At 33.0% G+C, this 26,151-nt stretch overlaps 2 protein-coding genes across 6 annotated transcripts in view; one reads left to right on the top strand and one right to left on the bottom strand.

Annotated features, from left to right (window-relative positions):
- The first annotated feature begins 122 nt into the window (after positions 1–122).
- LOC144452975 (ankyrin repeat and protein kinase domain-containing protein 1-like) lies at positions 123–13,329 on the top strand. 5 transcript variants are annotated; one of them, XM_078144219.1, is made up of 10 exons: positions 1,665–1,710; positions 2,245–2,294; positions 5,596–5,783; positions 6,423–6,729; positions 7,570–7,715; positions 8,166–8,215; positions 8,450–8,599; positions 8,966–9,006; positions 9,360–9,423; positions 11,637–13,329. In XM_078144219.1, the coding sequence occupies exons 3-10, from the start codon at positions 5,614–5,616 to the stop codon at positions 12,434–12,436; spliced, it is 1,728 nt and encodes a 575-aa protein (XP_078000345.1). In that variant the 5' UTR covers positions 1,665–1,710; positions 2,245–2,294; positions 5,596–5,613; the 3' UTR covers positions 12,437–13,329. The 5 variants fall into 5 exon arrangements, with proteins under 5 accessions (XP_078000346.1, XP_078000345.1, XP_078000344.1 ...); XM_078144220.1 differs by lacking the exons at positions 1,665–1,710; positions 2,245–2,294 and adding an exon at positions 123–214; XM_078144218.1 differs by lacking the exon at positions 1,665–1,710 and having other exon boundaries at positions 2,184–2,294.
- Positions 13,330–18,379: 5,050 nt separating this feature from the next.
- The window catches only part of LOC144452725 (CCR4-NOT transcription complex subunit 2-like), an 8,917-nt gene continuing 1,145 nt past the window's right edge, over positions 18,380–26,151 (bottom strand). Inside the window, exons 2-3 of the mRNA XM_078143871.1 lie at positions 18,851–18,951; positions 18,380–18,623 (exon numbers count right to left, since the gene is read on the bottom strand). Coding sequence (XP_077999997.1) covers positions 18,380–18,623; positions 18,851–18,951 — 345 coding nt within the window. The remainder of the gene's footprint in view (positions 18,624–18,850; positions 18,952–26,151) is intronic.

Here is a 26,151-nt window from a genome sequence, read left to right as displayed (position 1 = left end):
CATGGATTTTTAGAAACATGACTAAGAATCATGTGACACTTACTCTACCGTGACAACAATATCCAAAGTAGACCTGAGATACGAGTTGCATTGTGTAAGGTATTCTTAACAAAAGCTAGTCAGGGACCTAATGACACTTAAGGAATTTGTCTATTCAAGTACTGAGAGGCGACGTCAACACTTTAGTCTGAGTTGCAGAAACATAAAAACTGAGGTGAGTTCTTTGGTATAATCTGTATGTGAAATCAGTTTAAATATATCCATTATGGAATCTGTTTGAAGACGTTTTTTTTCTAGACAATATTCATCTTGGAACGGGAAAGGTACACCACAGGGGGATACTCAGTTTTATATATTCATAACATCAGAAATATAAACAAGTTGGCCAGACTCTACACTATTGGTCAGGGTGTCAGTCAATGTAGATTTAGATATATTTCACAATACTTACTTAGTTAGGGTTCAGAAGGTAAATTTCATTAATATTTTCAAAGTTTCTAAATAGTTTGATATAGCAGACATATTTTAAGTTATTAATCATATCCATTTTCCACAGTATGTATATGTGTTACCACCCATTAGTCTAGCTTGATCAGCCTGTATTATGGCCATTGGGGCAATAATGGTTGTTTTTTGATTGTGAGTGGAACACATATTACAGTTTGTTAAGATGAAGTGCACCTTGGCATTAACATGTAATCTTATTATATTCATACAATGTGATTAGAACTATGTTGTAATTTTAATTTTAGGGTCGTTATAGTTTGTTTTTGACTAGTTCTGGCTTGTTATATACATCTCTTTAATGGTCGGTACTGAATATGTAACTGCTAGTTACTACCACTTGAATTTTGTGAATGCAGATGACATTTGACATTTGCCCTTAACATACTATACTGGGTCTTACACGTGAGAATCTTTACCTTAACATACTATACTGGGTCTTACACGTGAGAATCTTTACCTTAACATACTATACTGGGTCTTACACGTGAGAATCTTTACCTTAACATACTATACTGGGTCTTACACGTGAGAATCTTTACCTTAACATACTATATTGGGTCTTACACGTGAGAATCTTTACCTTTTACTTTTACTTTGGCTCAAGAAAATTCAAATCCATTATCAGATAAAGTCAAGGATAAAATCATAGTCAAGGCATTCATTTTTGTAATTGAGGTCAAAATGATATCAAAAATTAAGTTTTCTGGCAAAATTTGATGTATTTCAGTAACTTGTTTTTTTTTAAATATTTGTCTTGAAGCAGATTATACCTAACAATAATTATCATGGAAAGTAAACCGTTATTATAAGCCAACCTCTTTGTTCAGTTTATTCACAGTGATAACTTTATATTCAAACTAAAAATTCCAAAACCCAACAATATTCTACAGATGCATAGAACAAATACAACATAATAATATTAAAGTTTTACATTAATACCTCACAGTTTACTTCATGTCTACACAAACCATAAATGATGTGTTTGTACCCACAACAATGTATTTTTAGAAACATGAATAAGAATCATGTGACTTTTTCTCGACCGTGACAAGAATATTTAAAGTAGATCCGGGTAGGAGTTGTATTGTGTAAGGTATTCTTAACAAAAGCTAGTCAGGGACCTATGACACTAAAAAGGAATTTGCCTATCCAAGTACCGAGGGGCGACACTTTAGTCTGAGTTGGAGAAACATAAAAACTGAGGTGAGTTCTTTGGTATAATCTGTATGTGAAATCAGTTTAAATATATCCATTATGGAATCTGTTTGAAGACAAAACATTTTCTAGACAATGTTCGTCTTGAGATGTGAAAGGTACACCACAGGAGGATACTCAGGTTTATATTCATAACATCAGAAATAAACAAGTTGGCCATACTATATACTATTGGTCAGGTTGGTGGACAATGTAGATTTAGATAAATTTCACAATACTTGGTTACTGAGTTAGGGTTAAGAAGGTAAATTGTGTTAATATTTTCAAAGTTCTAAATAGTTTGATACAGCAGACATATTTTAAGTTATTAATCATATACATACGCCAAAGTTTGTATAAGTGTTACCACCCATTAGTCGGTGTAGATCAGCCTACAAACCACAAATAAAAATCATGTGACTCTTACTCTACCATGACAACAATATTCAAAGTAGATCTGAGGTAGGAGTTGTATTGTATAAGGTATTCTTAACAAAAGCTAGTCAGGGACCTATGACACTAAAAAGGAATTTGTCTATCCAGGTACCAAGGGGCGACGCTTTAGTCTGAGTTGGAGAAACTTAAAAACTAAGGTGAGTTCTTTACTATAACCTGTATGTGAAATCAGTTTAAATATATCCATTATGGAATCTGTTTGAACATAGCGTTTTTTCTAGATAATGTTCATCTTGAGATGAGAAAGGTACACCACAGGGGGATACTCAGGTTTATATTCATAACATCAGAAATATAAACAAGTTGGCCAGACTCTATACTATTGGTCAGGGTGTCAGTCAATGTAGATTTAGATATATTTCACAATACTTACTTAGTTAGGGTTAAGAACTCAAGGTAAATTTCATTAATATTTTCAAAGTTTCTAAAATAGTTTGATATAGCAGGCACATTTTAAGTTATTAATCATATCCATTTTCCACAGTATGTATATGTGTTATCACCCATTAGTATAGCTCATCCTGTATTATGGCCATTGGGGCAATAATGGTTGTGGTTTGATTGTGAGTGGAAGACATATTACAGTTTGTTAAGATAAAGTGCACCTTGGCATTAACATGTAATCTTTTTATATTCATACAATGTGATTAGAACTATATGTTGTAATTTTAGGGTCATTATAGTTTGTTTTTGACTAGTTCTGACTTGTTATATACATCTCTTTAATGGTCGGTACTGAATATGTAACTGCTAGTTACTACCACTTGAATTGTGTGAATGACCTTGACATTTGACATTTGCCCGTAACATACTATACTGGGTCTTACAGGTGAGAATCTTTACCTTTTACTTTTACTTTGGCTCAAGAAAATTCAAATCCATTATCAGATAAAGTCAAGGATAAAATCATAGTTACGGCATTCATATTTGTAATTGAGGTCAAAATGATATCAAAAATTAAGTTTTCTGGCAAAATTTGATGTATTTCAGTAACTTGTTTTTTTTTAAATATTTGTCTTGAAGCAGATTATACCTAACAATAATTATCATGGAAAGTAAACCGTTATTATAAGCCAACCTCTTTGTTCAGTTTATTCACAATGATAACTATATATTCAAACTAAAAATTCCAAAACCCAACAATATTCTACAGATGCATAGAAAAATACAACATAATATTAAAGTTTTACATTAATACCTCACAGTTTACTTCATGTCTACACAAACCATAAATGATGTGTTTGTACCTACAACAATGTATTTTTAGAAACATGAATAAGAATCATGTGATTCTTTCTCGACCATGACAACAATATTCAAAGTAGATTCAGGTAGGAGTTGTATTAATTTGGGTAAGGTATACTTAACAAAAGCTAGTCAGGGACCTATGACACTAAAAAGGAATTTGCCTATCCAGGTACCGAGGGGCGACACTTTAGTCTGAGTTGGAGAAACATAAAAACTGAGGTGAGTTCTTTGGTATAATCTGTATGTGAAATCAGTTTAAATATATCCATTATGGAATCTGTTTGAAGACAAAACATTTTCTAGACAATGTTCGTCTTGAGATGAGAAAGGTACACCACAGTTGGAAACTTATCTTAATAACATCAGAAATAAACAAGTTGGCCATACTCTAAACTATTAGTCAGGGTGTCAGTCAATGTAGACTATTTCACAATACTTACTTACTTAGTTAGGGTTAAGAAGGTAAATTTTGTTAATATTTTAAAAGTTCTAAATAGTTTGATATAGCAGATATATTTTAATAAGTTATTAATCATATCCATTTTCCACAGTATGTATATGTGTTACAACCCATTAGTATAGCTCAGCCTGTATTAATTATGGCCATTGGGGCAATAATGGTTGTGATTTGACTGTGGGTGGAAGACATATTACAGTTTGTTAAGATGAAGTGCACCTTGGCATTAACATGTAATCTTATTATATTCATTCAATGTGATTAGAACTATATGTTGTAATTTTAGGGTCATTATAGTTTGTTTTTGACTAGATCTGGCTTGTTATACCACAGACAAGTAACATATGTGGTTATCTCTTCACTGCTTGGTACTGCTAGCCTTAAAAACTTGAATAAGAATCATGTGACTCTCAGCCTACCATGACAAAAATATTCATATTAGACTGAATGAGTTGCATTGTGTTAGGTATTCTTAACATAAGCTAGTCAGCGACCTATGACACTTAAGGAATTTGTGTATCCAGGTAATAAGGGGCGACATTTTAGTCTGAGTTTGAGGAACTTAAAAATAGCACCAATGGCGTTGTACAACTGTACAATTTTTAAAAATGTTTATGCAGATTCTGATACATGCTAGGTATAGATGTTCATGTGCTTATCAACTATCCAGTTACACATCTAACCATGTTATCTTTGCAATATATGCAATCATTTGGCTGTTGCTATGGGCGTGGTCATGTTGCTAGACATATCTGCATATATTTTTTGAATGTTTGTTCACTTGTCTATGAATCCCTGATGTTATCTTTGCATTATATGTGATCATTTGGCTGTTGCTATGGGCGTGGTCTTGTTGCTTGGTATATTTGCATACATTTTTAAAATGTTTATTCATTTGTCTATTAATCCCTGTTGTTATCCTTGTGAAATACACCACCGATTGGCTGTTGCTATGGGTGTGGTCATGGTTGCTACAGTATTTGCATACATTTTTTGAGAGTTTACTCATTTGCCTTCCAGATGATGTTATTTGACCAAAATATACTGCCATTTGGTTGTTGCTAAGGGCGTGATCACTGATGCTAGGGCAAATTGTGTCAAAATGTTTTGAAGAAAATCTGCACAATAACATTTGTAGAAACATCTCACCAAGTTTCAGTCTCATTGAAGTACTTTTTGAGATATAAATTTTCGACCAAAATTCAAATTTTTAAATCTAATTTGCATATTACTGATGAGATCATTGTATGCTTAATATTTCTTCATCCATACAACCCCAGATGCGTCCTCTTTAAATTTCAGCCCAATCTGCTGAGTAGTTTTGGGATTAAAGGTTTTTTCATATTACTGATAGAATGTTTTGAACCAATCTTAATTTACTAACCACTAATTAAGAATGTTCCCACCAAATTCCTACCAAATTTCAGGCCAATCTTTCCAGTAGTTTTGGAATTTAAGTTTTGACCAAAAACCACTTTTTTTTTCTTTTTTTTTTGAGTGAGAGAGAGAGAGAGAGAGAGAGAGAGAGAGAGAGAGAGAGAGAGAGAGAGAGAGAGAGAGAGAGAGAGAGAGAGAATGTTTTGAATAATTTGCTTGACCCTAAAAATGAACATTCAAAGGTGTCTATATAACCCTATGCCATCTATATTGTGTACATTACAAATATTACACCTCTCAACCTCTTACATGATGCGAACTATCTAATCATTATTTTCCTGTATGTTTCTATATAGGATTAAATTGTTGACATCATGGCAGAATCACACAAGATTTTAGAAATTGATGAAGATAAACTGATCTATGATTCAATAGAACCACTAGGATCAGGTGGTTTTGGAGCTGTATATCATGCTACACACAAAGACTGGCAGATGGAGGTAGCTGTTAAGCAAATTGTTGTACAAGCTATCATTACAGAGAGGTGAGATCACTGTGTTACAGTAACTTTTTCACGTATGTGATATGAATATACATTATAGTGTAAAAAAACTGTCTCAGTTTGGACTCATTATCATGAACATTAAGATGACAAACATGTGCACACACAAACACACACACATACACAAATAAACACACACACACAAACACACATCCACAAACACACACAAACAAACACACAAACAAACAAACAAACACATACACACATACACAAACACACATCCACAAACACAAACACAAATCCACAAACACACACACACACACACACACACACACACACTTATGATACTAAGCTGGAGTTATGGGTATCGTCCGATTCGGTAGAATTGATTAGAAAAAATATTAGGTTAGATGTTTACATGACAGCTGTTTCACATTAAATTAATATTTGTGGGATTTGTACCGGTAGTTGTTGATGATGCCTGCAGTACTCATATGACATAGATAATGGGCCGGGCCATTGAACATATTGACATAAATTTCCTCATCACACACACACACACACACACACACACATTCTACCATAGCACTGAGCTACTTTGCATATCTTCGGTTGTTGTTTGTTTTTATATAAAGTTTCTACTATAAACATTTAGTAATATTTATAAATATTCTCTTACAGTGAAAAGAAACTGATCCTGGAAGAGGCTAGAAAACTTGCCAGTGTCCATCATCGGAATGTAGTACCACTGTATGGAGTGTGTATGACACCAAAGTATTATGGTCTAGTCATGGAGTATATGGCACATGGATCTCTGTCATCTCTGTTAAAACAAGAAGGAGTCCCTCTTTCATGGCCACTTAGAACAAAATTCCTTCATGAAACCAGTCAGGGGATGAATTTCCTACACACAATGGGATCATATAAAATTTATCACATGGATTTGAAAACTCCAAATTTACTTATTGATGAACATGACACAATTAAGGTGAGTCGACACTTCCCAGTAGAGAGACAAACACATGCCTGTGTGAAATGGGACAGGGTTGTGTAATATATAGTACTTGAGATATATCAGAGAGGTCTGTTCTAGTCATTGCATCTTCAATAGTTTTAGTACCACCATCATAGACAGTGTTTGCTATTATATAGTTTTAGGGATTGTCATCACTCATCTTGGTTCACAGTTGTTTTATTTTTAGCTTAGAAAATAGCTCAGAACTGTTGACACAAAGATAGAGTTTCAATAATTCCATGAAAATATATTATCCTATAATGGCTATCCATCATTGTGACCTCACTGATCTATTATAACAACAATAATTAAAACCTATCAAATGATTTATTTTTCAGAATAGTTTATTTCAAATTAATGCATGTCAATTATGATACCAGTTCTTTCATGCCATCATCACTATTTTGTACACATAACATTGGCTATGTAGAAATTATATGAGTCTAACACTGAATTCTCAGTACCCGCAGTAGCATTTTACCTCAAATGAGGGGGTCAAAATAGAACAAGATGGTCTACTTATCCTCGTCGCGAGTACCTACAATAGCGATTTTACCTCATACTAGGGGGTCAATAATAGAACAAGAAGGTCAATTTATTCTCATGCATGCCTATCGTACTATGATGTATGTGAAGCGCACAGAGTGGAACTAATGTAAATTGTTGTCAACCAAGAAATCGAATGCATGTTCATTAATTTTATCGTGTGATGTGCCTAGACAGTAATATTCTATTTCATGTACTGTGAATTCTTTGATATTCAAATATACATCTGTAGGTGGTCTTACATAACTAAGACATGTTATTTATTAGATAGCAGATTTTGGTTTGTCCAAAGTGAAAGGTGCAACCAAGACTAAGCCAACAGCAGCAGGAGGAGCTGGAACAGTTACACATATCCCACCAGAACACTTGGAAGATTACAACTGTATTGTCACTGAGAAGTTTGATGTGTTCAGGTATGTGTTTATTCAATATGAATTCTTTATATGGGTCGTATGGATGGGTTACAGAACACAAAATAATGTTTGATGGATATATGGTTGAAATGCAAGATGGATTGAAGTTTGGATGGATATAACAGTGGATGGATAGCTGGAGGGAGGGATGGATTGATGGAAGGTTGGATGGATATAAAAGTGGATGGATAGCTGGAGGGAGGGAGGGATTGATGGAAGGTTGGATGGATAGGTAAATGCATGAAGGATGGATGGTATGGATGGGTGGCTGGATGGATGGATATAAGAATGGATGATTTGATGTCCCCAGTGAAACAAGGAATATAAGACTTAGTAGTTCAATGGAATGAGCAACTGATAATTAATATCAGGAAATCTATCCATTGCTTGATTGAATCAATTATTATAAATTACCTGATGTCATAATAATTTCTTGTCCTTATTTTACAGTTTTGGTGTTGTCATGTGGGAGGTGCTGACAAGAGAAGAACCTTTTAAAGGTATGCTAGTATAACAGATCATAAACACCGTGTAAATAGTGAAAATGAATTATCATGACTCATGGGACATCAACTAAAGCACCTAGGAAAACACTTTACCCTAGCCTTTGTTCCCCACAGTATACATACAGTATACTCTACTAACATATGATGTATACATGTAGAAGGGCAGTCACAAATACGCAACCATGCATATATATTTAGTCATGTATACATATCATACTTTATTTACAGCTGCCCAGAACACTGCACATGTGGGAATTGCCATACTAACTGGAAAAAGACCAAATCTGAATGACGTGCCCCATGATGCACCTGAAGAACTGAAAACTTTGATGACTAAATGTTGGAATCAAGACCCAAAGAATAGACCATATTTTTCTAGTAAATATACTTTTAATATGTTTGCTATCACATAAAGTATAACTGGCGAGGCTTTCATATTACATCATTAATTTGCATAATTAATGTATCATTAATATTTTACTAATTAAAAGTTTGAATGTGATTACATCAATCTGAATGGATTTATCCATTTTTTAAAAAGAAAATAAACATTTCAAAATTATAAATCACATTCCTAATAACCATGGCAACTGAAAATAGCATTCATTGCTATGGTATACTAAATTAACAATATAGTGTTTTTGCTACCGGTTGGAAACCACGGTAACTATCAGTGTGTGTATCTTTTCATCAAAATTCTATGATAAATTAATTCAACATCTGATTTCTTATTTCCTCTTGTAGCTATCTTACCAAAACTGAAGGAGATTAGACAGAGTCTTGATGTAAGTATATATTATGTTCCATTACTGATGTACTAATACAGATCAGACTAGTTTACTACTAGATGTAATTGAATGTCTTCTGTCAGAGCAAAACCATAGATTATTGTTCCTACACACATCGTTGGGGTTTCTACAAAGATTTATCGCAAATATAAATGTAACACATGTAATGTAAGTTAATTATAATATGAGTTATATAGAGTAGATATAATTGTTTTTCAATTCAAGGAAAACGGTGAACTTAGTCTCTAAGATTTCCATAAGATGAATGGTTTCATTTTCAAGAGTGAATCCATAGAGAATTTGTATGTTTGATGATACATCACTAATTTACATAACTTGTTTTATTGCAGGCAATTGGAGTAGTTGATACACTTAGTGAAGACTTTCTTAAAAAGGTTGCAGTGAAAGACGATGGTAAGTTTAATATTTGCTGTAAATTACTACAGTAAAAGTAGTAAACACTAAAGCTAAGGCTGTTACTGTATTGAAAGTATTGCCCTTTCAATATTATAACTCCTCACAAAGTGTTATGGTATCTCTTTCTGGAGGATGTGGTGGTCCTCAAAAGGACCGTTTTGATTTGTGTACCAAATGGCACTGTACAGAACTTACTGTGTGATCTGAACGGACAATGAGATGGGTTGACATCTGGTAGTCTTTCTTGGTTTGGTAAATCTCAAAGTATAGAAACACACCCAAACACTATTCATGTACAGGTCTGTGGTGAATATTTCCAAAACTGGTTGTGGTGAATTATACACTGACATGACAGATGTTGGTTTACACATTCTGGCCGGTCTTCTTTAGAGTGGTGAGGGAGAATTCTTGGATTTCTAAAATCAATAAATAAATACATAAATAAATAAATAAATAAATAAATAAATAAATAAATAAATACAGACATATATGCAAAAAATAAATACATAAATAAATGAACACATACATAAATAACAAAACACATACATAAATAAATAAATAAATAAATAAATAAATAAATAAATACATAACTAAATAACCAAATAAATCTAAAACTCTTGCTATGACATTCATATTATTGTTGCCATGTGGTATAGTGTTTTATATATCAATCATTACGGACAAAACAAATGTTTTGAAACAATTCTTGTAAAGGTATTGCCATGGTAACAGTTCTTTGACTATAATATAAACATTTATAAACCACTCACATCATCATAATAGGTATATAGTCCACCAATGTCTTCTATTTCTGAAATGAATAAATACATAATACATTTAAGTCACCATGTGTTACATGAGAAAACATTTTTTGAAGAGATTTTGTACATGTGTTTCCATGGTACCTGTGATCATTTCACATACATTTATTTAAATACAACCACTCATCGTTGTAATAGCTAGGTGTTCAGAAGAATATACAAAAATATGAAATGCTATGCTAATGGGGAAACAAAAGGGTGAGGTTGATTTCACCTTAGCAGTATTTCTTAAAAGTTCGGAACCAAAACAGTCATTTTTAATCAACTCATGGCACTTCTCTGAAATGGAGTTATAGAAATTAGTAAATCTGGCTTATAAGAGATCTTATGTACATTGTCATTCTGTGGAACAAACAAAGTTTGGAACACTCTGTCTCTGTAACCATATCCCTATACAATGCTAAGGCCACTGTTCCTCTAACATTTGGTTGCCATGGTAATGGACAATTTTCATAGAATAGTTTATACATGAATATTTAACTTAGATATTACAAGGAAGGTAAAATAAGAATATAAAAAATAGAAGCCACAAATATTGAAATCTCTTCTATTGTAGTATTAACTAGTAAAATTTTAAAACTATAATTCATTGAGTGCTTTGTTACCATGGAAACACATGTTTTTAAATCTCAAGGAAACTATGATTTCAGTTTGGAAGGTCACTTTAATTAATTTTTCACCATTTACAAAATTACAACAAAATATTCCTAATACTTCAAATATCACAGACAAAAATCAATTTTTGCACCATTTCCTGTAAATATGTTGCTATGGTAACATTTATTATCAATCAAAGTATTTATGTAGTTTGGAAATACAGAAAAAAATTCATTATAATTCATTGGTACTTTACAATGTATTTAGGTAATAAATGTTAGTACTAAAGAATGACATTTTCAAATAAAGTATTCCTTGGTTGTCATGGTAACATGTAATTTTTAAAGAAAAAAGTATGCAAACGAATTTGAAAAAGCAAGATCCCTATCTAAAATGTCATTTATAAAGAATCATTTTGTCCTGAACTCCAAAAAAAGTAACATGATTATTTTGAATATAAAAGGTGGTGTTACCATGGTAACAATTGATTGCCATAGAAACTAGTGTGTATAAAATTTAGAGGGGGGTACTTAGTTTCCATGCTAAGGATAATTTTTTTCAAATATTTTTTTCTTCACCTAAAAATAGCATATTTTCATTATTCAGCTTTTAAAGGATTTTAGTTGCCATAGCAACAAGTAATTTTTTTATTAAAAAGATTTAAATGAATTACCAAATCAATACATTTTTGTTTCCATAATTTTTGAATTCAATATTTGAAAAAGAAAATTGTTAAAAAATGTGAATATTGTTTATTAAAATGTGGTACATTTGTGTCTTACCTCTTTACAGGTACTAGCCAATGGTCAGTAAAAGTCATCGGTCAAGAAGGTGAAGGTCCTACAGAGTTCAAGAATCCATGGGGTCTGGTCTGGACTCCAACTGGTTTGTTACTGGTTGCAGACTACGATAATTACAGAATTCAGATATTGAACAGTGATTTACAATTTGTTGATAGTATAAGATATGACAATCAATTTTCAAAACCCTTCAAACCATTTGTCATAGCAGTATCCCGTGATAATAAATATTTCATATATGATGATGGTAATAAACAAATTATTGTGACAAATGAAAATAAGAAAATAATCAGAATTATTTGTAAAAATGAAAATCTATTTGGTATAACTTTGATGGGTGACTATGTATTAGCTACTGACTACATTGGACATAGACTGATTAAGTTCACAACAATGGGAGACAAGGTTACAGAGGTGAAAGGTGAAGGTAAGTTTAATAGACCCCACTCAGTGGTTGTAACAAGTGACCAGAAGATTGTTGTCTCTGACTGTTATAATCACCGGATAAAATTTTATGATTCAAATCTAAAGTTTATATCTTCATATTATGGCAGTGAAAGTTCTGGTCACAAGCTGAGTTGTCCAGCTGGTCTTTGTATTGATAAAAGAAATAATATTTATATTTGTGATCATAGCAATCATAGAATTGTAATGGTAACAGAGAAGAAAGAGTTTGTAGTTGTACACTCTGACATAGAGAAACCTAGGTTCATAGCAATCAGTGAAGGTAAGACAACCAAAATTGCTGTAACACAGACTAACAAACACCACATCACTGTGTTAGAGTTGTAAACATACAAACACCAACTCAAAATATCCTGACAGAATTTCACATTTTTATCCAATTTTGACAAATTATTTTCAATAAAAATTCATCTACATGCCAGTCGCTAGATATTTTGGAGAACATTTTATAGAAATAAAATAAAAATTTGAAAATTTTCTGTCAAAATTTTGATGTTTTTGTGGCAGTGTCTTCCATCATTGCATTGCTATGACCATTTACAAACTTTGGGATGACAAGTAATCATCCCAGTGACATTTGTGTGTGTAAAATAAGTATGAAATCTTACCTGTACATCCAGTGATTAATGTAGAAATATGTCATGTAAATATTTGATGTCAATTTGTGATTTAAATCATTTCAATAATTTAAAATTAAAATTAATATCAGAGAGCAGTGTGAACTGAATGCAGACATCTTTTAAAATGAAAACTTTACGCCAGACACTTCACTCACCATGAGGTGTAGTGTGGTTGAATCAATACGCAGGACAAGAAAATAGTGCCAATATTCCAGACGATGTAAGGCTTTGTGTAAAATAGTTTGTGTAAATATTTATATGTTATATTTTTTTAATTTTATAACTCTGAAATGTGAAAGTTTTGTTTCTCCAAAATATCAAATATTCAACATTGATGAATGTCGTGTTTGTTGAACTCTAGGTGGCGCTGTGACAATTTTTTCCCTGGAACATCTGTCTCGCATGACAAGGCAGCATTTATGTAAGTCATGCACCATACACCCTGTATTCAGTAATTCATTCTTTTAATATTCCGAAGTATTGTAAAAATTATGAGTTATGTAATTTTTATGTTGTCATCAGTATTTTTAGTCTGTTTTGTCTGACAAAACTCTTTAGATATTTGTTTTAATGTCAACATGGAAAGAAATAAAATAAACATTCCCGGACGAAATATTTACAGTCATTGTTGGGTTGTTCTAATTATCATGTATGTATGTATGTATGTATGTATGTATGTATGTATGTATGTATGTATGTATGTATGTATGTATGTATGTATGTATGTATGTATGTATGTATGTGTTTGTATGTATGTATGTATGTATGTATGTATGTATGTGTGTGTGTGTGTATGTGTGTATGTACGTATGTATGTATGTATGTATGTATGTATGTGTTTGTATGTATGTATGTATGTGTTTGTATGTATGTATGTATGTATGTATATATGTATGTATGTGTGTATGTGTGTATGTACGTATGTATGTACGTATGTATGTATGTATGTATGTGTGTGTGTGTGTATGTGTACGTACGTACGTATGTATGTATGTGTTTGTATGTATGTATGTATGTATGTATGTATGTATGTATGTATGTATGTGTGTATGTATGTATGTATGTATGTATGTGTTTGTATGTATATGTGTGTGTATGTATGTATGTATGTATGTATGTGTGTGTGTATGTATGTGTGTGTGTATGTATGTGTATGTATATATGTATGTATGTATGTATGTATATGTGTGTGAGTATATGTGTGTATATATATATATATGTGTGTGTGTGTGTGTGTGTACATACATGCATGAATATAGTTTAGTTGATTTATTTGTATATAATGAAATGTCTGTTTATGTAGAATCCCACATATAATAACAGAGCCCTAAGTGACTATGTGAACATAAATCAGTTGTAATTCATTAATTGATTTTAAGTTTTTCCAATTTTGTGGACAAAGGTAAAATAATCTAGCCTAGAGAATCAGTCTTGGCATTGTACAACAGAATGTTTTGCCTTGGAGGGCGCTAGTTCAAAATGACTGAGGTATACATACACCATGGAGGTTAAAAGGATTCATATATCTCCATTTACACAACGACACTTGTACGTTTTACAGTAAACACTATTTGAACTTAAGTTGTACCAAAAATGACTAGTACACATGCACTTAAATGCATCCAGCAAACAAACAAACATACATTAATTTATACATACATACATACATACATACACACACATACATCCATTACGTGCATACACGTACGTACGTACATACATACATACATATACACGTACACATACATACATTCATCCTGACACACACATACACTTCCCCATACATCTTAAAATGACAGGAAATTATGAGATAAACACTGATATTAGCTTTGTGTGATAGAGAACATTTAATAAATGAAATGTACATATAAAATATGTTTTGTACATGTCAAACACCGCTCTGAAAATATTTACTGAAAATATTACAAAACCTTCTATATATCAGTTGTTATCTATCAATCTATCAATAGAATTCACTTCTCATAGTCTGTTACCTATGTAAAGGTTTTATAACTCAGTATGTTGACTACTCAGTTATTGACATCAATGTAGACAACAAACTAAACATGAGTATGTCTTTGCAAATAAAGCAAGATTAGTTTTGTCACTGATGCCGTGTACATTTACTGACTTACATAGGGGGCCTTGTTACTTCATGTCAGTGAGAGGGCTTACAAGTTCATCAATAAAAAATGATTTGGATAAACTTCACTTAGCATGTAGTAATAATGCTACAAGTGATGATATTGTTTTTTTATTTGAAAATATTTTGCATAAAGTTTCAGATAGTTCTTTGAGAAAAATTACTCCTAGAATTAAGTCAAAGAAAGCTAAAAAGAAAAAACAATCATGGTTTGATAAATCATGCTTCTCTTTACGTAAAGATTTAAAACAATGTTTGAAGTTATTAAGTCTTTTTCCAAACGACCCTTTTATAAAAGGTAGATGTTTTGTTCTGAGAAAAAGTTTCAAAAAATTAATCAAACAGAAAAAGTCTCAGTTTAAAAAATCTAAACTTTCAAAATTAAATAATGCATTCTCTAATGACCGTAACTCGTTTTGGAAACTGTTGAAAGATTTATCATCTCAAGATAACTGTAATGTTGATTCTTCTGTAACTGCGGATGAGTGGTTTGAACATTTCAAAAAATTGAGTATGAATACTTCATCATCTACAGACGTTTCCTCTAAGAATATTGAGAGTGAGTTGTTTTCTATGGAATTGGACGATGGTAGGATAGACAAAACTCTCAATGTCTCGTTTCGTGAATTAGAGATATTAAAAGCATTGCGTAGGTTGAAATTTAGTAAATCTCCAGGTTTTGATGGTATTTTGAATGAAATGTTGAAATGTGGTAGTCACATCGTACTCAAGCCACTTTGTGAGTTATTTAATGTCATTCTTTACTCTGGTGAGTGTCCATCTACCTGGAAAAATGCCATGTTGGTTCCAATATATAAATCTGGTTCGAAATGTGATCCTTCTAACTATAGAGGTATTTCTGTCAATAGTTGTTTGGCTAAACTTTTTACTTCTGTGTTGAATAGCAGACTTGTTCATTTTCTAGAAGAAAATAACCGTTACACTCCATTTCAGTCAGGTTTTAGAGCTAAAAGAAGAACATCTGATAATATTTTTGTACTTAAGTCAGCAGTTGAAAAATGTGTTTATTCTACAGTTGAAGGTAATGATAGCAAACATCTTTACACTTGTTTTGTAGATTTTCGAAAGGCTTTTGATAGTGTTTGGCGCACAGGTTTATTTTGGAAATTAAGAAAATATGGTGTAAATGGTAAATTTTACCACCTTGTCAAATCTATGTATGAATTTTTAATGTACAATACTGTGTTAAAACGGGTGTTGGTATTACCAAGAATTTTCAATCTTTTGTTGGTGTTAAACAAGGATGTAACTTAAGTCCTACTTTATTCAATATTTTTTTAAATGATCTTCCATCAATTTTTGATTTGAATGATAGCCCTGTAAAACTTACAACTTTGTCTCTGAATTGGCTTTTATATGCTGATGATCTGTTATTATTCTCTGAAACTAAAGCTGGGTTGCAAAGTTGCTTAGATAAATTACACTGTTTTTGTACAAAGTGGAAGTTAACAATCAATATTAAGAAAACTAAAGTCATTGTATTTAATAAAGGAAATCAATTAATTAAGGGAGTGAACTTTTATTTTGATGGCATTACACTTGACATTGTAAAAGAATACTGTTATCTTGGTATCATCATATCTGCTAATGGTAAATTTAAACAAAACTTCAATAATTTAAAACTTAAATCGATGAGAGCTCTGTTTAGTTTACGTAGAACTATTTCTCCAAATGGGAGTATTTCTATTGACGTTGCGCTAGATCTTTTTGATCGTTTAATTGTTCCTATTATGACTTATGGTTGTGAAGTTTGGGGTTATGAAATTGTTAGCAAAAGAAATTTTCTTGATGATGTTAGTTTTTCTTTTTATAGATTTTTACTTGGGGTTTCTAAAAAGGCCTCAAGGTGTGATATTATTGGAGAATTGGGTCGTTTTCCTATCAATTTCACTGTAATAAAACTGATGCTCAAGTATTGGTATAGATTAATTGTTGATGGAGATGGTTTACTGAGAGCAGCCTATATGTCTTCTATGCGTTACTCAAAATGGGGCATTTATAAAAGAAATTTACTTGATAAATATAGTGAGAACAGCATTTGGTCAAATCTTTGCAAATTCAATTATACAATCAAAAAAGTTCATGATAATTTATGTAAAGAATTTTGTAAATCTTGGTTCAGGGAATTACATAATGACATTAGAAGAAATAGTACTGATAAAAACAAATTGAGAACATATAGATTGTTTAAAACAGATTTTGTTTTTGAGAAATACCTTGTTCATATTAAAAATCCTGTTCATAGAACACTAGTGACTAAATTTAGAATTTCTGATTATAACATTCAAATGGAATTAGGAAGGCGTTGTACTCCTAAGATTCCTGCGGATGAAAGATTCTGTAAATTTTGTCAAAATATGGTAGAAGATGAATTTCATCATTTAATTATTTGTTCTCGTTACATAAATGAGAGGAAGAAACTTTTTTCTTCTTTTTCATTAAGTAATTACAATTTTCATTCCTTAGATAACAAAAGTAAATTTTTGCATATTTTGTCTGCAGATGATAAACTTTCTCTTGGAAACTTTCTTGTTAATGTAAAAAATATAGCAGTTGGCTAAATGATTGTATTTTATTTACTTATTTTTGTATGCTTTACCATGCTCGCTAAAGCATGATGTTACGCAATAAAGATTGATTGATATGGGGGGGGGGGGGGGGGCCTTGTTACTTCAAGTCAGTGAGAGGGGTTACAAGTAAAATTGACATAGGGGCCCTTGTTACTTCAAGTCAGTGAGAGGGCTTACAAGTAAAACTGACATAGGGGGCCTTGTTACTTCAAATCAGTGAGAGGGCTTACAAGTAAAATTGACATAGGGGGCCTTGTTACTTCAAATCAGTGAGAGGGCTTACAAGTAAAATTGACATAGGGGGCCTTGTTACTTCAAATCAGTGAGAGGGCTAACAAGTATAATTGACATGGGGGTCAGGGGGGGGGGGGGGTCGGGGCGCTTGTTACCTCAAAGTTGGTGAGAATTTAAGCTGACAAGGAAACTCACATACAGGCTTGTTACTTTATGTCAGTGAGAAGTCGAGAAGCAATATTGACATAGGGGGCCTTGTTACTTCAAAGTCGGTGAGAGGGCTTACAAGTAAAATTGACATAGGAGCCTTGTTACTTCAAATCAGTGAGAGGGCTAACAAGTAAAATTGACATAGGGGGCCTTGTTACTTCAAATCAGTGAGAGGGCTAACAAGTATAATTGACATAAAGGGCCTTGTTACTTCAAGTCAGTGAGAGCTAACAAATAAAACTGACATAGGGGGCCTTGTTACTTCAACGTCAGTGACAGGGCTAACAAATAAAACTGACATAGTGGCCTTGTTCCTTCAAGTCAGTGAGAAGCCAACAAGCTTCAGGGGGACTACTTTTTATGAAACATGTACGACTGTAAACTGGTGAAATTAAGTTATGACTGATGACAGCTGTCAATCATTTTGATTGACAGCTAAACTAAATAAAGCATGACATGATTGACAGTTCAACTAATGAACCATAACTTGGTTTGTTGTTGTTGGGTTATGACCAAATGTGGGTGGTAAATGTGGCCTATCTTCAAGTTTGTCATATTCTAAGTGAAACTCTTTAGCAACTTTCCTCCATCCATGGCAGTCAAAGAAATAGTAAGTTCCACGTTCATATGTATTTGTTTTAACGGTAGGTTCCATACCAGGTGCCCTTGTCACCCAAACTCTCTCCTCTTTGTGGTATCTCCAATCACTGTTATATCTACAAGAGAAATCATATGTATATTTTATTTCTAGTGTTTTTGTTAAGTTTGGTAAGTCGAAATAAACTACTGCAAAGTTCCCCAGTCATTTTACTAGAGTTCCCTGCGAGAGTTTTCATTAAGTTTGGTAAGTAGGTAAGATCTACCCGAGTTCCCTAGTCATTTTTCTTGTATGTGTGTGTGTGTGTCAATTAGACAACTGCTGTGTTTGTAATATACTACTTACAGTTCAGCAGCAGCAGCATGCTGTAATACATCCCCTCCATGTGTGTAGTACAGATAAAATAATAAATCTTCACCATATCTACTCAGCTTAATTGGAGCCAACTACAATCACAACAAAAATATCAACAACTTCAAAAATTATTTCATCATCTGCTTACAACAACAAATGACAGACAAGTCACCTATGGAGGTCATTCATTGTCATTTCAGTGCCAATCATCCAGCCTGGATGGATTGTTTCAAAACAAAACTAAAGATTTATTTGTTCACTAAAGCATATGGTGTGCTTTAGCCATTCAGTACTACTGAACAGAACATTGCTCTGGAAATCAGTCTATAGAAATTTGATTGATTGATTGATTGATTGATTGATTGATTGATTGATTGATTGATTGATTGATTGATTGATCATGTTATCTTTTAATCCTGGTTATTGTTTACTTAACACTGACCTAAGGGGGCTGCTACAATGAATAGGTCTGTCTACATTTCCTAATATAAATGTGTGACTTTTATTACATAAACAATATATTCAGACTTACCAGTAGTAAACATTTTGAGAGGATGTCCTAGAATTGACAGATTGATGGCTAAAATTGAACTGAATTGAATTTGTTTATTCACCAGATACAAAACAGAAGAACATTTTTATGTATACATTTCAAAAAGGAGGTTGATTGGATAATATATCTGGTGAGGGCCACAGAAATAGTTTGATCGGAACTAGTCTAGTCTTTGACTCTGACAAAATAAATATACAGGGGAAGAAATACATATTTGGTCATGACAATGCAAGATACAGTGAATAAATCAAGGCTGTATTACATACTGGAATATGACAGTACTGGTCTGGTATGTTTTCATTATTGTTATTTGCAAAAATCAATCCGTTCAGATTGGTGCATGGTAACACATAGCTTTGTGTCTGTCTTTTCGATAGAATACTCACCTACAATGACCCTCACTTCTGGCCCCAAAATGATTCTTGAACAGCGCCCCCTAGTGGCCAAACCACAAAATCTGTAATCTCTCTCATAACCCAAGATAAATAATTCAATTTTGGTGTCATAGACCAAGTCTGTCTGTGTAACTCAATACATAGCAAAAAACCACAACATGTATAAAATGTTTGTTATTGTCTGTACAATAATAAACATTTGACACATTTATTAATCTTTTGTAATATATTGAGTTACAAACAAGGACTTGGCATATGTTCCCACATTGATTTTTCCAGTAGGACGCCATGATAAAATTGTTTTATAAATTAAAAATCCAAAATAAATACCCTATCCTCATCCATATGGCCACTTTAACATAATCAAATAAAGTCTGGATTTTCATTTGAACAGAAGTATATCTGATAAATTCTGTTTTGTCAATCCCAAACTGCCCAGGTATATCATATAATTTGTGGTACAACATATTCGTAATTGTAAATATGAAAATATTAACACTAAATGTTTCCGTAGAGACCAGAGGATTAAGATGTATAGTTTTCCTCTGTGTAGAGAGAGGTGATGGTTTGCTTTCAATCCAAAATAAAGTCAGATGAACTCCAAACTATTTAGCATTGTATAAACATTTGATGGGTTGAATTTGTTTAATTCAATATAACTTTATTGTCCTCATCGGAAATTTCTCTCACTCTTCATGTCAGCTGACATGGTTTAATGTGGATACCATATATAGTCAGCTAGTTATATTATGTGGATACCATATATGGTGGGCTAGCTATAATGTGAATACCATATATGGTGGGCTAGCTATAATGTGAATACCATATATGGTGAGCTAGCTATAATGTGAATACCATATATGGGGGGCTAGCTATAATGTGAATACCATATATGGTGGGCTAGCTATAATGTGAATACCATATATGGTGGGCTAGCTATAATGTGAATACCATATATGGTGAGCTAGCTATAATGTGGATACCATATATGGTGGGCTAGCTATAATGTGAATACCATATATGGTGGGCTAGCTATAATGTGAATACCATATATGGTGGGCTAGCTATAATGTGGATACCATATATGGTGGGCTAGCTATAATGTGGATACCATATATGGTGGGCTAGCTATAATGTGGATACCATATATGGTGGGCTAGCTATAATGTAAATACCATATATGGTGGGCTAGATATAATGTGGATACCATATATGGTGGGCTAGCTATAATGTAAATACCATATATGGTGGGCTAGCTATAATGTGAATACCATATATGGTGGGCTAGCTATAATGTGGATACCATATATGGTGGGCTAGCTATAATGTAAATACCATATATGGTGGGCTAGCTATAATGTGGATACCATATATGGTGGGCTAGCTATAATGTGGATACCATATATATGGTGGGCTAGCTATAATGTGAATACCATATATGGTGGGCTAGCTATAATGTAAATACCATATATGGTGGGCTAGCTATAATGTGGATACCATATATGGTGGGCTAGTTATAATGTGGATACCATATATGGTGGGCTAGTTATAATGTAAATACCATATATGGTGGGCTTGCTATAATGTGAATACCATATATGGTCAGCTAGCTATAATGTGAATACCATTTATGGTGGGCTAGCTATAATGTGAATACCATATATGGTCAACTAGTTATAATGTGGATACCATATATGGTGGGCTAGTTATAATGTAAATACCATATATGGTGGGCTTGCTATAATGTGAATACCATATATGGTCAGCTAGCTATAATGTGGATACCATATATGGTCAGCTAGCTATAATGTGAATACCATATATGGTGGGCTAGCTATAATGTGGATACCAGCTAGCTAATCATTGAATGTTTACCAATAACATTGTTGACAAGCCTCTAGATTTAAGATGACGGCAGTTAGTGTAACTGATAGGACAGTTTCTATCAATCAGATTAGAGATTATCACATAAAGGAAGTGTTACCTTGTCCAAATATTTCACCTAGACTCGATTGACTTCTTCAGTAGACTGAATGTTTTCATCAGGTGGTAATGGCATGAAATGGTTATTGACCAATTACAGATAACATTTCCTGCTAGTGGTAAAATAACTTTTATATAAATATATCATGAAACCAAGCTGATAAATCTGACTGTATCTAGATTAGAGATAGTTTTCATCTAAAATATGAAAATAAGGTTTGAAGGTAAAAATTGATGTAGGAAAGGAAAGGCAAGGTGTCAATCAATCAATCAATCAATCAATCAACCAACCAACCAATCAATCAATCAGTCAGTCAGTCAATCAATCAATCCAATATGGCATTATTGGACAAACACAATAGGGAACTACAGACAGATAAAAGAAAAAACACACTTTTAATCTTAGACTAGATGTCATTCTTTGTGTCCAATAATTAAGGTAGATATCACCAACAATATTATGGGATATAGAGGAAAGAAACACAAACACAGCCTGGAAACAAATCATACAAAATCTTCAGTTACTAAATCCAATAGTTGATATTTCCTGTAGTTTGACCTCTCAAACTTTTGCACATTTTAATTGTGGTGTAACACGTAGACCAACACGTAGCCCATGTCTATAGTTCACCATTTGTTATTTACACTCTGGACAATTTATAGTCTGCACAGATACTGACATTCCTACGATGCTCAGCCAGTACTCATTTGGTTAATAAGAAGCCTGATAGGGCTGAACAACATGACGTATCTTACAGTCCAGACAATTTATTACTTCGGTACTTGGTACTACTACTACCAGGTTATTTAAGGCATTCGGTATAGTGTGTTGGATTGATCTGCACAACTTGTACCGTATTTGACGGACCCTTTGGTGTAATTTACTAGTATCCGCTAATCTTTGGTGGTAAAACTCTGGTAAGAGACTTTTCTACTTTTAATGTTTACATGTAACTACTAGGATCTACCTAGACATCAGCTACACCACCTGAGCCTACACTAGCATGATACTTTTTACATGTAACTACTAAGATCTACCTAGACATATCAGCTACACCACCTGAGCCTACACTAGCATGATACTTTTTACATGTAACTACTAAGATCTACCTAGACATATCAGCTACACCACCTGAGCCTACACTAGCATGATACTTTTTACATGTAACTACTAAGATATACCTAGACATATCAGCTACACCACCTGAGCCTACACTAGCATGATACTTTTTACATGTAACTACTAAGATCTACCTAGACATATCAGCTACACCACCTGAGCCTACACTAGCATGATACTTTTTACATGTAACTACTAAGATATACCTAGACATATCAGCTACACCACCTGAGCCTACACTAGCATGATACTTTTTACATGTAACTACTAAGATCTACCTAGACATCAGCTACACCACCTGAGTCTACTAGCATGAATAGATACTTTTTACATGTACAACACAACACAACACACCTGATCATTATGGTATACATAGTGTGTACAGACAAGAAACTGAACACTAAATATAACCAACAGTTGTGCTATTTGTATAAAAAAAATTATTGAAGTACATTTATGACACTGTTTATGATTTCCAATTTTATTTTTTTTAATTACGTCATTGGAAAAAATATGAGACTGCTGATATGAAACTAGAGGAAGGTTAAAAATTAAAGTTTGTGCTAATTTGAAGTGGCGGCTGTTAAAGATAGCTCAGGGCACTTTTTGTCACAATTTCAAAGTAACTGGTATTCGTCTATATCTAAATTTTGTACAGTTCCTTATTAGTCTGTAAGAAACAACATTCATACCACACTATCAGCCACCACTTACTGGTTTAGTCTGAAGTCTGATAGGGCTGAACAACACAACGTATCTTACACTCTAAAATATCTTCAAATGTGTCAACTACATCATGATCATACCAATGGGGAGAGTTTATGAGTTATATTTGTAATAACTCTAATTAAAAATACATGTAGTCAAAATATCACTTAAAAAGTGACATCCTTTCACTAGCTATCGAGACATAGCGTAAACTTAAATTCACTCTAATGAAGCAATCACAAAGATATTGGTGAAGTTAGCAAAATCAATTTAAAACCTTTCCTTTATGATAAACTTTTTAAAAATTTGGAAAATCAAGCAGCCATGTAACAGTGGTCATAAGCTTATGTGGGTGGACGTGTTCACCATTTTGAAGTGAATATTCAGATTTTTAACTAGGTATACCTATATGAATGTATAAATAGCTAAGATTAGTGCTTACAATGCTTCATAGATGAGACCAAAGCAATGTCAACCTCAACTTGAGATTACATTTTGTAAATGTTTACCCAACAGAAAGTCTGAGTCTTCACACCAATATCCCTATATACTGTAATCTAAACTATCATCATGTACACAGGCTGTGTTGCTTAAATTAATAATTTGTAAATTACATCTGCATGGCATTTAATACACAATCAAGTTGGTCCCAGAAACTTGACTTTGATTCTGTTTGGATATATTTTGTTTAACTTAGGTAAGAATTACTTGATGTAGGAATTTAAGGCAAGTTGTCTGAATTCAATAAATAAATCTCATAGTTTTAAAGCCAATAGTTATTTCCTGCAGTTTGACCTCTCAAAAGTTTGCACATTTTAATAATGGTGTAACACGTAGACCAAGTCCGTAGTCCGTCATTTATCAGTTACACCCTGGACAATGTATTACTTCGGTACTTGGTACCAAGTTGTTTTAAGGCTTCGTTAGAACAGTGTGTCGGATTGATCTGCACAACTCCTACTGTATTTGATGAACACGTTGGTGTATTTTACTAGTATTCGCTAAATATCTTTGGTGGTAAACTCCGGTAAGAGACTTTTCTACTTTTATTGTTCACATGTAACTACAGAGATCTATTACCAGTAACTTAGACCTCAGCTAGACCACCTAAGCCAAGACTAGCATGAATAGATAGTTTTTTGATTGTACAATAGAACACACCTAATCATTATAGTATGCACTATGTACAGACAGGAGACTGTGCGACGACTAAATATAATCAACACTTGTACTATTTGTATAAAAAATTATTGAAGTATATTTATTACACCATTAATTTACAATTTGTTGTTTTTTTAATTACGTCATTGAAAAAAATATGAGACTGCTGTTATGAAAGTAGAGCAAGGTTTAAAATTAAATTTTGTGCCACGTTGTAAATGACTACTGTTAAAGATAGCTCAGGGTACTTTTTGTCACGATTTCAATATAACTGGTGGTCATCTATATCTTACAGTCTAAAATATCTTCAAATGTGTCAACTACATCATACCAATGGGGAGAGTTTATGAGTTTATGGGTTATATATTGTGTTAACTCTAATTTAAAATACATATAGTTGAAATATTCACTTTAAACAGAGGCATCCTTTCACTGTCAAGGCATAGCATAAACTTAAATTCACTCTAACAAAACAATCACTATCGATAAACTTAAATTTACTCTAACGAGCAATCACAAAGATATTGGTGAAGTTAGCAAAATGAATTTAACACCCTTCCTTTATGACAAGCTTTTTGATAATTTTGAAAAGCAAGCACCCATGTAACAATGGCATGTTAACTATTTTGAAATGAACAGAACATATATACCTATATGAATGTATCAATAGTTAACAGTAGATGAGACCAAAGCAATGTCAATGTCAACCTCAACTTGAGATTACATTTTGTAAATGTTTATCCAACAACAAGTTAGTTTTCACACCAATATCCCTACTGTATACTGTAATCTTTAGTTCGTCCGCATTTAGACTATGCCTCGCCAGTGTGGTGTCCTTATACGAAGCGGGACATTGTTTTGCTTGAAAAAGTGCAGCGTCGCTTTACTAGAATGATTCCAGGTTTGCGGAGTTTGGCATATGAGGACAGATTGCAGTCTTTAAACTTGATGACATTGGAAACAAGAAGAGTTAGGGCGGATTTGTTAGAAGTCTTTAAAATCTTCCGCGGACTTACTCGAATAGACCCAGCAATTTTCTTTCAAGTTTCTTCAACTAAAACTAGAGGTCATAGTTTGAAACTATATAAGGTCAGATCAAGGCTTGACATTCGCAAACATTTCTTTAGTCTCAGAGTCATTGATATTTGGAACAGTTTACCGGAGTCAGCTATTACTGCTTCATCAGTTAATCAGTTTAAGGCATTTGTTGATCACCACCTCAGAACAGTAAGGGGTCTTTAAAAGCCCGATTGGCTTCCTACCCCAATAAATTCATGGTAAATCATGGTAAATTAATCTAAATCTATCATCATGATGTGAATACATCAGGCTGTGTTGATAGTTTGTAAATTACCACTGTATCTTATATACA

This window comes from Glandiceps talaboti, chromosome 23, assembly GCF_964340395.1.
Source record: "Glandiceps talaboti chromosome 23, keGlaTala1.1, whole genome shotgun sequence".
In the NCBI taxonomy this organism is placed as follows: Eukaryota; Metazoa; Hemichordata; class Enteropneusta; family Spengelidae; genus Glandiceps; species Glandiceps talaboti.
Note: the sequence above shows the minus strand (reverse complement) of the source record. Positions and strands in the feature narration are given on the sequence as shown.